Genomic DNA, 16,331 nt, shown 5'->3' with positions numbered 1-16,331 from the left:
AGCGCACTTGAGGGCCTACTGTGACCAGCTCGTGGGAGTTGGAAGAGATGAAGTTTTACTAATGCGGCTTTTTAGTCGAAGTCTGAGTAGGGAGGCTCTGGAATGGTTTACATCTCATGAAAAAAGACAGTGGCCTTGCTGGAATGCTCTGGCTAAGGACTTTATCGAACGATTCGCCTACAATGTGGAGATCGTTCCTGATCGCTACTCCTTGGAAAAATTGAAGCAGAAATCAAATGAAAGTTACAGAGAATTTGCATACAAATGGAGAAAGGAGGCAGCTAAAGTTTGGCCTTCTATGTCTGAGAAGGAAATTGTCGAAGTATTTGTGCGGGTTCAAGAGCTCGAATATTATGATAAATTTATGTTGCTCGTTGGAGCAAAGTTTGCTGAGATAGTCAAAGTAGGTGAGACTATAAAAGATGGATTAAGAACCGGGAAGATTGCCCGTGTTGCTGCCTCGCCCGGATCCTCGGGTTTGTTGAAGAAGAAAAGAGAAGATGTGTCTTCTTTCTCTTATGAGGGGAAGAAGACCCCAAGGAAATCCTGATCATACCAAGGTCGTTCTCGACCTTCACAGAGTTCGTACCCGGCTTGTTATGCACATGATAATTACCAAAATACCCATCCCCCCAGTTATCAAAATACCCCCTCCTCCCAGTTATCAAAATACTCCCTCCTCCCAGTTATCAAATTACTCCCTCCTCCCAGTTATCAAAATACTCCCCCTCATATCTACCAAACACCCCCTCCAGTTTACCAAACTTCATCTCATTACTACCGAAACCGCTCCCAAATGTGCCAACGTTCAGACAAATTATCAAACGCCTCCTCAAATGTACCAAACCCCAGCTCCACTTTACCAAAATACCCCCTCGAACTACCAAGCTCCCACAGCCAAATTACCAAACCAACTCATATCCAAGATATCAAGCCCCCGTCCAAATACTCCAAATTATCGTCAAATGCCTCCTCCTCAACAAGACAGTTACGATCCCTCATGTCCTAGATTTGAGAAGAAGCCCGCTAGAATTTTCACTCTGCTCATTGAAAGTTGAACAAAGTTGTTCGAGCGATTAACTGCGGTAAGATATATTCATCCAGTGGGGCCCAAGCCGATTAACACTACCTCAAAGTTTTACAGACCTGATCAGAGGTGCGCATATCACTCCAACGGTGTTGGGTATGATATTGAGGACTGTATCAACCTAAAGCACAAGATCCAAGACATTCTTGACCAGTAAGTGGTCACTCTCCAGACAGCCGCGCCCAATGTCAATAGTAATCCTTTGCCAAATCATGGAGGAGTCACTATCAATATAATAGAGACGGATGAGGATTGGAGCGTGACAAAGGCAATAGTTTCGATCGCTCCTGATGAACTGGAAAGGGCTGTAGCTTCGTTGAGCATTAGAGAGAAGAAAGAGTTTGTGATTCTGACACCCGAGAAGGTTGTTGCCTTGGTGCCATGAGAAACTCTTTCCCGACCAAAGTTTGTTATTGAAATGGCTATTACCCAGGGTATGACCAGATCCGACAGGTGCTACACACCAGAAGAGTTAGCCCAGGGAGTGCAGAAAAAGGATCAGCCTAAAAGGCCAATTAGTGAAGCTGAAGCAAAAGAATTTTGGAGAAAGATGCAACTAAAAGATTACTCGATCGTGAAACATCTGGAGAAAACACCCGCTCAAATTTCTGTATGGGCTTTGTTGATGAATTCACAACTGCATATGCAAGCATTGATAAAGGCTTTGGATGACATTTATGTGCCCGTGGGTACTAACAGCGATAATCTGGCAGCTATGATAAACCAAGTTGTACGAGGACACCGCATCAGTTTCTATGACGAAGAGCTGCCCTTTGAAGCAAGATGCACAACAAAGCTCTACACGTCACCATTACGTGCCGAGACTAGGTCATAAATTGCGTCTTGGTCGATGACCGATCTTGTCTCAATAATTGCCCACTTTTGACTCTGAAGCAGCTAAACTTCGACTTGGGAAAGGTTCACCAGAACCAAGTCAATGTGAGGGATTTCAATGGAGTGCAAAGAGACATGTTGGGTGCAGTAAAATTGGATATTTAGATGGGTCCTGTGGAATTCAATGTGGAGTTTCAGGTGTTAGACATCAATACCAATTACAATTTGCTTCTGGGAAGACCGTTTGTCCACATGGTCGGGGTTGTGGCTTCTACCCTTCACCAACTAATGAAATTTGTTTGGAAGGACTAGGAATTGGTCATTCATGGTGAAGGGAGCCATTCCAATGGGTATGCACCGATCGTTGATGAGGTCTCCCGAGGTTGCGATTTCTACACGGTGGAGTTGGTAAATGCCACTAGTGATGATTTTGGCTCCACAGCCCTCTATGCTTTCTGTGTACAAGATGATTGCTACTATTATGCTCCGAATTGGTTTCGAACCAGGTTTCAGATTGGGAAAGCATTTTTAAGGAATTGTCGAGCCTATCCAAATTCCCGCCAAAGGAGCAAAATTTGGTTTGGGGTATGTCCCCATATATGATGAAGCAGAGATGAAGAACAAGAGGGTTGATCAAGCATTGGCCAGGCCAATTCCTCATGTATACCAATCATTTCCAGTACGAGAGTATGTCAACGATGGTGGTCTCGAGGAAGGAATCTGGGCCTTTTTTAGGAGATTGATGCGGTCATCGAGGAAGAGGCTTGGACATCGGGCATCCGTGATACAGAATTTGAGGAGCAATTGCAAAATTGGACCTCCACACTGCTCCTGGTTCCCCGTGCAGCTTGGTAGAAAAGACATGTGTTTATGTTTGTTTTTAAAATCGATGGTAGTCCGAAAGAGGCCCGAGACCCACCGTTTATGGAGTTTTTATTTGTTTGAGTTATTTTTAATTCCCCCGTGATGTTTAAAAAGGCGAAACGAACCTTAGCCATGGCCAAATTTTGTGCTTGTTTTTCAATTTAAATGAAAGCCTCTTTTATCAAAAATTTGTTTGCTTATCTGTTTATATTTTACCTTTCTAACTTTGTTTGTTTATGATTTCAGTAATTTCAGTAAACCTGCCAATGTCATGTCATGTCATGATATGAGTAAACGAAATGAGGCAGGTGATGACGAATGCGAGGAACGCGAAGAAGAAAATGAGGCACCTGAACATGTTGCTGAAAAGTTTCGACAATTCGAGAATCAACACAAGCCGAATTTAGAAGAAACTGAAACTATGAATCTCGAAGATGAGGAATGTGTTAAAGAAGTAAGAATCAGCGTCCATCTGATTAAAGCTCAAAGAAGGGATCTGGTTCGTTTGCTTAGAGAATACATTGATGTACTTGTCTGGTCTTACAAAGATACACCAGGGCTAAGTACGAATATGGTGTCCCACAAGTTGCCGATTAATCCAGAATTCAGTCCAATAAAATAAAAGACTCGAAAGTTCAAGCCTGAGTTGAGTTTAAAGATCAAAGAGTAGATTACCAAACAGATCGAGTCTCAAGTAGTGGAAGTGACGCAGTATCCGACTTGGTTAGCTTCCGGTTGCCAAGAAAGATGGGAAGATCAGAATGTGTGTCGATTACAGAGATCTCAACAAAGCTAGCGCGAAAGACAACTTTCCATTGCCAAACATTCACATTCTCATTGATACTTGTGCCAAGCATGAGATGCAGTCGTTTGTGGATTGTTATGCAGGCTATCACCAGATCCTGATGGATAAAGAAGATGCAGAAAAGACATCATTCATTATGCCTTGGGGTGTATATCATTATCGGGTGATGCCTTTTGGTCTCAAGAATGTCGGTGCTACTTATATGAGGGATATGACAACCATTTTTCTATGATATGATTCATAAGGAGATTGAGGTGTATGTAGATGATGTCATAATCAAATTCCGCGAGAGTTCGGATCACTTGACTCACTTAAGGAAATTCTTTGATCGCATGCGTCGATACAATTTGAAGTTAAATCCCGCCAAATGTGCTTTTGGTGTGCTAGCTGGCAAGCTGTTGGGACTTATAGTCAGCAGGAGGGGCATTGAGCTTGACCCTTCCAAGATCAAAGCGATTCAAGAGTTGCCTCATCCGAAGACCAAGAAGGAGGTGATGAGTTTTCTAGGAAAGTTGAACTACATCAGTCGGTTCATAGCTCAGTCCACTGTGGTGTGTGAGCCCATCTTCAAGTTGTTGAAAAAAGATGCCCTGACCAAGTGGATCGGAGAATGTCAAACTGCTTTTGATGCCATCAAGAATTATTTGTTCAATCCGCCGGTGTTGGTTCCTCCGCGAGAAGGAAGCCCGTTGTTGCTATATTTGTCGGTCTCGAATAAGGCATTTGGATGCGTGCTTGGTCAACATGACAAAACTGGGAAGAATGAGCGAGCTATTTATTACTTGAGCAATAAATTCACTCAATATGAAGCCCGTTACACTTTTTTGGAGAGAACCTGTTCTGCTTTGACTTGGATTGCTCAGAAGTTGAGACATTATTTGTCTTTTTATACCACATACCTTATTTCCAGGATGGACCCATTGAAGTATATTTTCCAGAAGGCAATGCCGACCGGGAAGTTGGCTAAATGGTAAATGCTCTTGAGTGAGTTTGACATTGTGTATGTGACCCAGAAGGTGATAAAAGCACAAGCATTGGCTGATCATCTTGCGGAGAATCCAGTTGATGAAGAGTATGAACCGCTCAAGACTTATTATCCCGATGAAGAAGTTACATTTGTGGGTGAAGATATTTCTGAAGCATACCCTGGTTGGAGAGTATTCTGATCGAAGCGGTCTTAGTATCGGAATCCGGTCAGCACTATCCTATGGCGGCTAAACTCCGATTTGATTGCACAAATAGCATGGCTGAGTATGAAGCTTGCATCCTAGGTCTGAAGATGGCAATTGATATGAACGTTCACGAGCTGTTGGTTATCGGAGATTCATATTTGCTAATTCACCAGGTTTAAGGAGAATGGGCCGTGAAGAACCTAAAGATCACGCCCTATGTGCGGTATATACAAAAATTGTGCAAGAGATTTCGCAATACTGAATTCAGGAACACTCCCAGGACACAGAATGAGTTGGACGATGCTTTTGCCACCATCGCATCAATGATTAAACATACAGATACAAGTTATATTGATCATTTCGATATAGAGGTAAAAGAGCAGCCTGTTCATTGTTCACATGTTGAAGCGGAACCAGATAATTTGCCTTGGTATTTTGATATAAAGAGGTATTTGGAGACCGGGACTTATCCTGAGAATGCAACGTTCAACCAGAAGAAATCAATTCACCATATGGCTAACAATTTCTTTCCAAGTGGGGAAATCCTTTATAGGAGGACTCCAGATTTAGGTCTTCTCAGATGTGTCGATGCTAGTGAAGCTGCGAAGCTTTTGGAACAGATACATGCTAGAGTTTGTGGTACTCACATGAATGGACTCACTTTGGCGAGGAAGATCCTTCGAGCCGGTTATTTTTGGATGACTATGGAGCATGATTGTTGGAAGTTTGTGTAGAAATGTCATAAATGTCAAGTGCATGGCGATTTGATTCGAGTCCCGCCTCACGAACTCAATGCTATGAGTTCACATTGGCCGTTTGTAGCTTGGGGCATGGATGTCATTGGTCCAATAGAGTCAGCCGCCTCTAACGGACACAGATTCATTTTGGTTGCCATTGATTACTCCACCAAGTGGGTGGAAGCAGCTTTGTATAAGTCGGTGACCAAAAAGGTTGTAGCTAATTTTGTTCGCAACAATTTGATATGTAGGTTTGGAGTACCAGAATCTATCATTACTGATAATGGAGCGAATCTTAACAGTCACTTGATGAGAGAGATATGTGAACAATTCAAGATTACCCACCGAAACTCGACCACTTATCGTCCCCAAATGAATGGAGCTGTAGAAGCCGCCAACAAGAACATCAAGAAGATTTTGAGGAAAATGATTGACAATTATCAAGGTTGGCATGAGATGTTGCCTTATGCTTTGTTAGGATACAGAGCGACTGTTAGGACGTCAATCGGAGCAACTCCATACTTGTTAGTATATGGAACAGAAGCAGTTATACCTGCTGAAGTTGAGATACCTTCATTGAGAATCATCCAAGAAGCTGAATTGAGTGATGCTGAATGGGTTCGCAAGTGGATTGACCAGTTAACATTGATTGATGAAAAGAGAATGGTTGCGTTTTTTCATGGTCAATTGTATCGACAGAGAATTATTCGTGCTTTCCACAAGAAAGTAAGAGCCAGGATATTTGAAATCGGCCAGTTGGTCCTTAAGCGCATTTTCCCTCATCAGGATAAGTACAAAGGGAAATTTGTACCAAATTGGCAAGGACCCTATATGGTTCGCAAAGTGTTATCTGGAGGTGCCTTGGGCCTGTCGAAGATGGATGGCACCGAATGACCGAAACCGATCAACTCAAATGTTGTCAAGAGGTACTATGTGTGAAGTTTCGGTTCGTATTTTCGTGTCATTTCCTTGTAATCGTTCTATTTGCTTGTAATTGCTTCGTTTAAAATTTTATCCCTTTTGTAAATGAACTACGTCTGACCTGAATTCTCAAAAATGAGATACGTAGGCATCATATGTTGGATTCGGTCGGTTTCTTTGTAAATTTCTTATTTTCCTTAATCCTCGAGAGGGGGAACTACGTTTGACCTAATTCCTGCCTCAACGGGATACATAGGCGCCACAACGGTTCGGTCATATCTCCCGTAAGATTTCTATTTCTCTTTACAATAGAAACTGGGACAGAATTTTTGAGAGGGCCTAAAAAATTCTCGAGAAGAAGATTTTCTACAACAAGTCAAGACTGAAGTTACTTTGAGATTTGCAATTGGACGGAATTTTTGAGATCTGTCAAAAATTCTGTGATTTACTCACCAACAGTTCGAGATAAGCCAAGACAGTTAACTGGGACAGAATTTTTTGAGGATGACCTCAAAATATTCAATAAGGTGATCGGGAGTTTGGAACAACTTTGAATACTTCCCCAGCAAGTAATCTGATATATCTCGAGGCATCAACCCCAAAGGCGTTCGTTAAGCGTGACGTGACATGACACTTTACAGTGACCTTTTTTAAATTTTACTTTTGGAAAATCTATTTTCCTTAAAGCCTCTCTTTCGTGTTTCAAATATTTTGCGTAAAAATGTTTTGTCCTATCTATCAAGACGCGGGAGATCGGAGAAATCAACCGAAGAAAATAAAATAAGGAGCAGACAATCGAAGAGATCGACATAGATCAGTTCATTTTTAAACTAACATTTTTTCTGTGGATGCAGGTCTATAAGCTTGCCTCAAGATCAACGTATTCCTCCATTCAATGAATGCGGAGAAGTCAAAGGGTAAAGAGCTCCCCAAAATTGACAATTTTTATGTGGATGCAGGAAATATTTTATGTTTCTTATGACAAAGAATTGAGAATATAAGTAGCATTATTTCATTCAATTCCCAACAAGGTGAAGTCCATAATGAACGTGCAACTATGTTCAGAGATGGAACAAATGAAAACCCCGAGGAAAGACAACTTACTGTTCTCCATCAACTAAAGATACTTGGAGGATATTATCTGCATCATATTATCGGACATGATAATAGTACTACCCGGAGAGTCATTTATATCGTATTGTTGAATAAGATGATACCATTACTCTTAGAGTCATTTTTATTTGTATTGTCGATTGAGACGATATCGCCACCCAAAAGATACCCAGAAGATCACCTATGTTGCTCAGTGAAGCATTATCTTCGTTCGGTACCAGGGAGGCATCAAGAGAAAGGAGTCATGCATTACAAGAGAAAAGAGTCATGCATCGCAAGAGAAAGGAAATCATGCATAGCAAGAGAAATAAGTCATGCATAACAAGAGAAAGAAGTCATGCATAGCAAGAGAAAGGAAATCATGCATAGCAAGAAGTCATGCATAGCAAGAGAAAAGGAGCCATGCATCACGGGAAAGAGATTCATGCATAGCAAGAGAAAAGCCATGCATAGCAAGAGAAAGGAATCATGCATAGCAAGAGAAATGAGTCATGCATAACAAGATAAATAAGTCATGCATAGTAAGAGAAAGGAGTCATGCATAGCAAGATAAATGAGTCATGCATAGCAAGAGAAAAGAGTCATTCACCAAGAGAAAAGAGTCGTGCATCGCAAGAGAAAGGAGTCATTCACCAAGAGAAAAGAGTCGTGCATGCATAGCAAGAGAAATGAGTCATGCATAGCAAGATAAATAAGTCATGCATAGTAAGAGAAAGGAGTCATGCATAGCAAGATAAATGAGTCATGCATAGCAAGAGAAAAGAGTCATTCACCAAGAGAAAAGAGTCGTGCATCGCAAGAGTCATGCATCAAGAGAAAGAAGTCATGCATAACAAGATAAAGAAGTCATGCATAGTAAGAGAAAGGAGTCATGCATAGCAAGATAAAGGAGTCATGCATAGCAAGAGAAAGGAGTCATTCACCAAGAGAAAAGAGTCGTGCATCGCAAGAGAAAGATTAATCCATCACAAGAAAATCAACATCAGCTGCATCATTTTCTCTGCAAAAACGACATCAAGAGAACCACCAATTACGGCATCAAGAGAACTATCAACATATTACATCAGCCTATTTTATTATTTTGACATCAAAAGAGGAGTACATTTAAGATGATATTGCTAATATGAGACACAAGCTTTATTTGCTTTACGTCAAACCCGATGGAGTTGACGTCAAATGATCAAGGAGAGCAATTAAGTGTTAACACGGTAAAAGACATTGTCTCCCATTCGAATTGTATTTTTATGCTAATGAGTTTTATCTCAGTCTTTATCGAGAGCATCCGAAAGGATGAATTCTCCAAAACAAACCACAGATGTGGACAACATCAAAAAGAATGCAGCATAACGTGGAACTTTTTCTTAGCAGCAAACTGGGACATAGTCCAAAGAGGAGTGCCAAACTCTTAGGACGCGAGCAGAGGAGCGACTTCCACCACAATCCAACCACACCCCTATCAGAAGGGATGTGGGTTTTTCTTTAGGTTTCCTGGTTTCAGTTTCGCATCCAAAAAAATTGGGTTCGCCGAAAACAACCTTCCAATCGGAGTGACAATGCTCTAAGAGTGTTGGGAATTATGTCTGTGTAAGTTCTTAATTATGGGTGTGAAGCGCGCCGCATTCATGACTAAGAGGTTGCAAGCCTCTTTTTCATACTCGACTTACTTTGTCACTCCTCCGAAACCGAAGGATATCTTAGCATAAGAGATTTCCTTTTCAACCGATTGAGTCGAACTACAAGCAGCCTGATTCCCTGGGTTGAAGGATATGTAGGCGGAATCAATGTTCAAAACTCGGCTATATTCCAACATTCACTCTTAAATCTTATTCTCGAACATTTCGGTCCTCACATAATACGGTATCGGGATGGCTTTTGAGTTCTTTCAAAATTCTGCGTCAAATCAAGTGTATCGAACTACAAGTGGCCTGAATTCTCATATAGCCTGAGATATGTAGGAAACCCACTTTCGGGGTTCGGCCATAATTCCTAAAGTCCTTACCAAATCCCTTTTCCAAAAGATGAAGATGTGGTCGGTCAAAATTGGATTAGTCAATTACATTTTCCTCGAATTTCTTGCATCAATTCAAGCAAAATGAGGGACAGTTGTTGACACCCAATTTTGACCCTCCCCGATAGGAATTAATTCACGAGCTTCTTAATTCCCAAACGATTTAGAATAATTAGTTTTATAAAATTCAAATGCTTTTCAAAGTCATTTTAAGTGATGTTAGTCAATTTTTCCTAATTTATAAATAGTAAATATATTTCATATAGTTTTATAGATATAATCGGTATGTTTCATAAATATTTGAAAATCATCTCAAAAAGATTTTATTTTAAATATTCTATTAAAATTAGTTTAGTTTAAATTATGGTTAATTTTAAAAATCAATTGGTTTATAGTTGAATTAATTATTTTATTTTGTTAAGATGAGAAGCTCCTAAATTAACTATATTAATTCATCCTATGTAAATTCTAGCCGAATTTTCTAGAAATTAATTCTTTGATTACATATTAAATCTGTTTGGCTAAATTACTGATTAATCTATTTAAGATTTTAGCCAAATCCTCCAATATCTTCAATTCCTCTCAAACAAATTTTGGGCCAAAAATCAATTCCCAACCGACCATGCCTTGATTTCTAACCCAGCCCACTCTTTTACTCTAGACCCAACCCATTCTAATTTGTTCTTTCCAATTCAGCTTCTCCAGTCAGCCCACCTTTTAAACCCGACCTGACCCTTTTCTAATTCACGAAAGAGAATCATAAGAGATTCCCAGAGCGTTCATGTGAACGACGACATCAACGAAATATGTTGTCTCAACGTTCACTAAGAAAATCACGCTGAAATTTAATCCCAATCGATTCCAATACACGACGCTTACACGGAGATAGATGGAAAATCATCAGTACGCAGAACAGTACACTGCAATTTTTGTTTCTTCTCCAACGTCTCTATCAACCAGTACTATCGTAGCAGCAATGAAGGCATGCGGAATCGTCCTCCTAGCGTGAGATCGCTCCACGTTGCTCGTCCAGGACAATGGAATCGATCCGGAGCATCCATCTTCCCTTTCCTCTTTCATAATGGGGAGAAAATTTCAGAAAAGGGTGTCTTCCCTAAAATGGTGAAAGAGTTTTTGGCGTTTGAATTTTGAATGGACCCTATTCCTATCCATTTTTTCATCCGTTTCCCCCCAATTCCGAACCCTAGATTTCGCATATAAATACCCCCTCTTCTTTATTTGTTGGGGGTTGGAAAAACGTTGGGAAAAATTAGGAAAACAAGCGATAATTTACAGCAATAGTCTTACTGAAATATACCTAGAATATACATTCATATTTTTTCTTGATTCGGGGGGTTGCTAAGGATTCATAAGAGTTTCCTGAAGTTTAAAGTTAGTGTTGAGTCTGCTCCAAGCTCGTAGCCGTCCAAGCTCGCTGCCTAAAAGATGGTAAAAACCTCTCATTTTAGCCTTGTTCGTTTAACATTTACGTTGTTATGTATTCCTTTTGTTTATGCGTTTAACGGAGACTTCTCAATCTGAATCGAAATTATCTTCTTGTTGGGCTCGCTAAAGTGTGGATAGGCATATTTGATGTTTCTTTCCTTTCATTTGGACTGTTGTTAGTTTCTTTTGTTTTGGTTAGGACTCTTTAAATGTGGGGAGCTTTTGATTTCTATTTCGTTTTCTTAAGTTTATCTTCTTGTGCTTACGAAGATCGGCTAGTTTGTTTTGATGCGTCACAGTTCGATCTTATTATGATCCAGCGTATTCTTTCGTTCATAGTTTTGTTAGCTTCCCCTCCCCCTTTGGTTTGAGTTTTAACTGTTTTTCAGCATAATTGGTTTGGATTTTCTTTGCATCCAGTACTGTCTTGATAGGCTGTCTCGCTATTATGCATATTCAAGTTTCGATTTAGTCATTATGTGCTTGTCTTCATGCTTGTCTCTTCATGATTTAAGCTCGTTCAGTGATCACCTAGTCAAAAATCTCATTTTAGCCCTCCCCATCTAAATGTTATCTTGCACATCTAAATTCCCCTTTGTTTTCTTATAGCTTCTATCTTTACCTTTTTTTTTAGTTTCGAATCCAGTGTGATTTTAACCTTTATGTTCATACATATTACCGCATTTCTTGATACATAGCATGATCTCTTCTTGTTTTCTTCCCCTATGAATGACCCCTGATTTTATTGTTCAAAAATATGTATGGTTCTATTAAATATTAAAGTTTGCTTGTTGTTTCTTGTCATTTGTTAAACTTTGTGCATTTGTATCTTTCCTAAAAAAAAATTGTTTGTCATTTGGTTTAATAGCTGAGTTTTGGTTGCATTTTACTTTTCGAACTTCTTGATTAGCTTCCATTTCAGTCGAGTTATGTTTCATTTGGCCCATTTTGATTCATGTGCTGATTTTCCCTTTTCTTCTTTTGACTATGAACCTTCCCGAGTCCTCTTGGACTCTATCTCTCCCCTTGCATCTCGCGGGTTGGGCCTAACAGGCCCAGCGTTTCTATTTATCGAATCCAAGATGGCCGACGAACAGGTCACATGTAATATAGGGGCTGGAAATTAAATTTACAGATTCCGAAAAGTTGAAAAAGAACTTGATACACCTGTTGTATACACTGGTATACAGTCGGCGATACGACATACAGGTTCAAAGTGGTGATACGTAGGTTGGGAAATGTAGAAAGACGAAGTTCAAATAAAAATATAGGTTTTGGAAAGCCCAAAGTTGATTGGATACAAGTCGTATACGGTAGTATAGATAGAATGTATACACAAATCTTTCAAAGGAAATAGGCCCAAAAGCCTTAATAATTTTCAGTAGGTCAGGTGGTACAAAACCGGGCCGAAGCCCAGTGAGAAATCAAAAAAATATTGATTGAAGTTCGATTAATGATGGGCTAAACCCATCATTTTGGCAAACATTAGAATAGGACAAGTTATTAAGATTTGGAATTTGGGCCAAAGGCCCAAGTTCAATATTTTTTTCCTTTGCTCCTATTTATTTGATATTGTATTTGACTAACATTTTATTTGGATTATGGTTTAACTTAATTAATTTCATAAAGGTGGTCATTTCTCTTTCATATTGAAGATAAAAATATTTATTTTTTATATTTCATACTTAGCTTTATTTTATTATTCATCTCGTCACTTAAATTATTCCCCTTTTTTAAAAAATCCCTCTTTGGTTCATTCCTCCTTAAGATAATTAAAAATGTAATAAAAATAAATAAATGAGTTCTTTTTACTTAATTATTTTTTTAAAATTAGTCAAAGTCATTTTTAGTCAACCGCAAGTTAGCGGACATTTCGAGGGTCCAACACCTTCTCGGAATGTACATTGAACTCGAACCCTTTTTCAATTGATTTTATCCGTTTAAGTCTTTTGAAAACCTTAAGTTTATTCTTGATTTTTACTAAAACTTAAGTGGCGACTCTGATCTTTTGGAAATTTGATTTCTCTTAAATCATAAGTTTAATCGATTTTTCGAAAACTTAGTCATTTTCCTTTTATTTTATTATTTTTCGAGTAAAACAGTACACGTTTGACTATTCTGTGTATGTTGATTTCATATGTGAATTGGATTTATTTAATTTTTTATACGGTGGTTGTTACATATTGGTCTATGAGTGGCCGGGATTTATGTTTAGATGTTGAGATGGTTCTGCGTAGACCAGTTTTGAATGTTAAATACTATAGATGATGTCTTAGAGATCATTGGGGGTCTGGGTTACTTGAAAGGTGTGATTAATCATGTATGACTTGTTATAATTGTTGTGATCATGTGGGACATACTTCATGGGAATGTTAAGTCTGAGTGAGGACCGGGAGTCAGGGTCATGGTTCTAACGGTGCTTATAATTTTAGGTTATCTGCTTACTAAGTTGTGGTTATTAGGTCAGGTTGATGGCCGGGGGATTTGGTGTATAGCTTATAGCTATTAAAGTGTTTTAGAACAAATGCGATAAGGGGGATTTGAGTCAAGGTGACTGGTACGAGTATTGTGGGCAGTTTACTAAATTGGTCAAGGTGCTAGCATGAGGGCTTGAGGGAGAGTAATAGACTGGTTGACAGAGTTAGTAGAGGAAATGTGGTGTTGGTAGAACGAGTGGTTCGGCAGATCTTTACTGATGTCTTCTTAAGTTGGTTTCAAAATTTGAAGGAATATCTACCTTGATTTGAAACAACTAAATTTACTAGTTCTGTCAATAGATTCAATGATTGTAAGTCTGAATTCCATTTTCACTTTATTTTGTCAATGTTTGTTTTTTGTGATATTTGATTATCTTTTTTCGATGATGATCAAGCATACTTCATCGTGGAAGAATTGAATGGAACGTGCTATTTGTTGTCAAGCATGTGAAGGTACGAATTTACAATGGAAAAACTCTTGTTCGTTGTAATATTACTAAAGAAAAGGTTGGTCATAAATTTGGAAAGTTTGCTTCTACATAGAAACGAAGACCTTCAAAAACAAATATTGAACCCAAAAGAAAAAGAAGGGAATACAACAAGTTATGAAGTCTTTGAATTTTGAAATTCTGTTAGATGGTCTGCTTTGGACTTAACATCTAGAGACTCTGTCAGTTGACAGAATCTGAGAGTGCAATGAGGATTTTATATAGGTGACTTTGCATTGTTTACATTTATTTATATTATATATCAATTTAGCCACATAAAAAAAGGACTTTGATCGACGATAATTTACTTGTCTTTGATCTTATTCAAACAAATTCAACCCATTAACAACTATTTGCTCCATTTGCCCCTGATTTTTACCACTCTGACTGCAACACCACACTCTACACACACATATATCAAATGGGTCATCAATTAAACCAAAATAATATTTTTTTCGTACATAAAAATTGGCAATTATTTCCAATTACTATACTTTGACATTAAAGAAAATATTGTACAATTTTCAGAAAGCATCTACTAATAAACACAAGTAACTTTGTAATCTTTTTAAAACAAAATTTAATCATATACACGCATGCCTACCCATTTTATTATTTGTTCATTTGTTTTCGAGAGAAGTATTGAAAACACCCTTAAACTATGTTTGAATTATTAGTTTCATCCTAAAACTATTGACAGCTTTAAAAACACTCATTTACTTGGCTAACTGAACTTAAATACACCTCTAATCTTACAACATGAGTGAAATACACCCCTAAATTCTCGTCAAGTTTAGGGGTGTTTTCAACACTTCTCTTGACTTTTTATTAAGAGTTACATGACATACAAGAGTTTAAGACCACTTGTCATGTTTTGTGGTAAATCGAAGGTGTATCTAAGTGTAGTTAGTCAAGTAGAGGGATGTTTTTAAGGTTGTCAATAGTTCGGGGATAAAACTAATAATTTGCGTCAAGTTTTGGAATGTTTTCAACACTTTTTCTCTTTGTTTAGTAGATTAATAGCCATATACATATTACATCAATTCACTTCTTGTTGTTTTTGTTGTTATTATTGTCTATTTTCCTCAATGATGTTCATTTGTCTTCTATATATTATTACCGATATAAATGTTAGCACCTAGAAGAAGAAGATGATTTTATGTGAAACACATCAACCTTACTAGAGATTACATCCAAACAATCATCATGACACAAAACTTTAGTGAACATGTTTATAGCATCATTGCCAAGAACATGGAAACAATAATAAATAATCATATCAATAACATTATTCGTAATAGTAGCAATAATAATGTTCCAGATTAATTTGAGTTGCATTAAAAATAATAACAATGACGTAATAACTAACAACAATACAATTATAATTATCACGCTTCAATGTCAAATAAGTTAGGGATGTTTTAATCTTTTAATTATTGCTAAATTTTAATTTTGGTCCTTATAATATATGACTCACGCAGCTAGCCTTCAAACAATTAGGAAATAATTCATAAAAGTATACCTAATTTACATTACAAATCTTTAGCCCAAAACACAATTCGGTATACGATAATATACATCCGATATACAATAATATACCAAACTTTCATATTTTATATAAAATATTATACACCAGCATATAATATTATTCAAAATTATAAGAGGTGTTTATACAGTTATATACATAAATATACAATTCTATACTATTATACAAAACGAAATTTTGCCAAACTTTATCACTTGATTTCTCTTATACGGTAAGATAAAATATTCTGAAAATCCGTGGAGAGGTAGATATGTTGATAGTCTATCATCTCCATAGGTGAAACATCATGAATCACAATAGAATTTAATTGAAAAAAATTCTTTAAATGGTTGACACTTCGCTCCTGGATTTTTGCTACAATAATTGCATTTGTAGTTTGTAATTTTTAAACTTTTCACATGACATGTCTCTTTAATGTGGAGAGGTAGATCTATTCATGGTCTATCATCCCCATTTTAGTTTGTTTTAAAAAATGTCTCTTTCATTTTTTAGCAACTTTTTAATTCAATTTTTTCACTTGACATGTTTAAGACCACAAGATTAAATGACATTTTGTATATTTGACACATCTTTAATTTAAGATCACAAAATTCAAAAGTCTTCTTTACTTTCTTAAACTCCATGTCAGTAAAAACATAACAAACAAATTGAAACGAAGTACAATTAAATGAAAAGTTACTATTATAAGTTGCAAGTTTATCATATCAAAACAATATAAAATAAATTTGAAAATATTAATTAAAATTAATTTAGTTTGATCTCAATAAATGAGAACTACAACAACTAATAACATATATAATGAAATTTCTTAAGTGGGAATTGGAAAGGGTAGT

At 37.5% G+C, this 16,331-nt stretch overlaps 1 protein-coding gene across 1 annotated transcript; it reads left to right on the top strand.

The window, feature by feature from the left end:
* Positions 1–5,559: 5,559 nt before the first annotated feature.
* Positions 5,560–6,393, top strand: LOC107058546 (uncharacterized protein K02A2.6-like). Its single transcript, XM_015304369.1, has one exon. The coding sequence runs from the start codon at positions 5,560–5,562 to the stop codon at positions 6,391–6,393; it is 834 nt and encodes a 277-aa protein (XP_015159855.1).
* The last annotated feature ends 9,938 nt before the right edge of the window (positions 6,394–16,331 follow it).

Source organism: Solanum tuberosum, unplaced genomic scaffold, assembly GCF_000226075.1.
Source record: "Solanum tuberosum cultivar DM 1-3 516 R44 unplaced genomic scaffold, SolTub_3.0 scf00536, whole genome shotgun sequence".
NCBI lineage: Eukaryota > Viridiplantae > Streptophyta > Magnoliopsida > Solanales > Solanaceae > Solanum > Solanum tuberosum.
The sequence above is the reverse complement of the archived record's forward strand: the minus strand, read 5'-3'. Positions and strand labels throughout refer to the sequence as shown.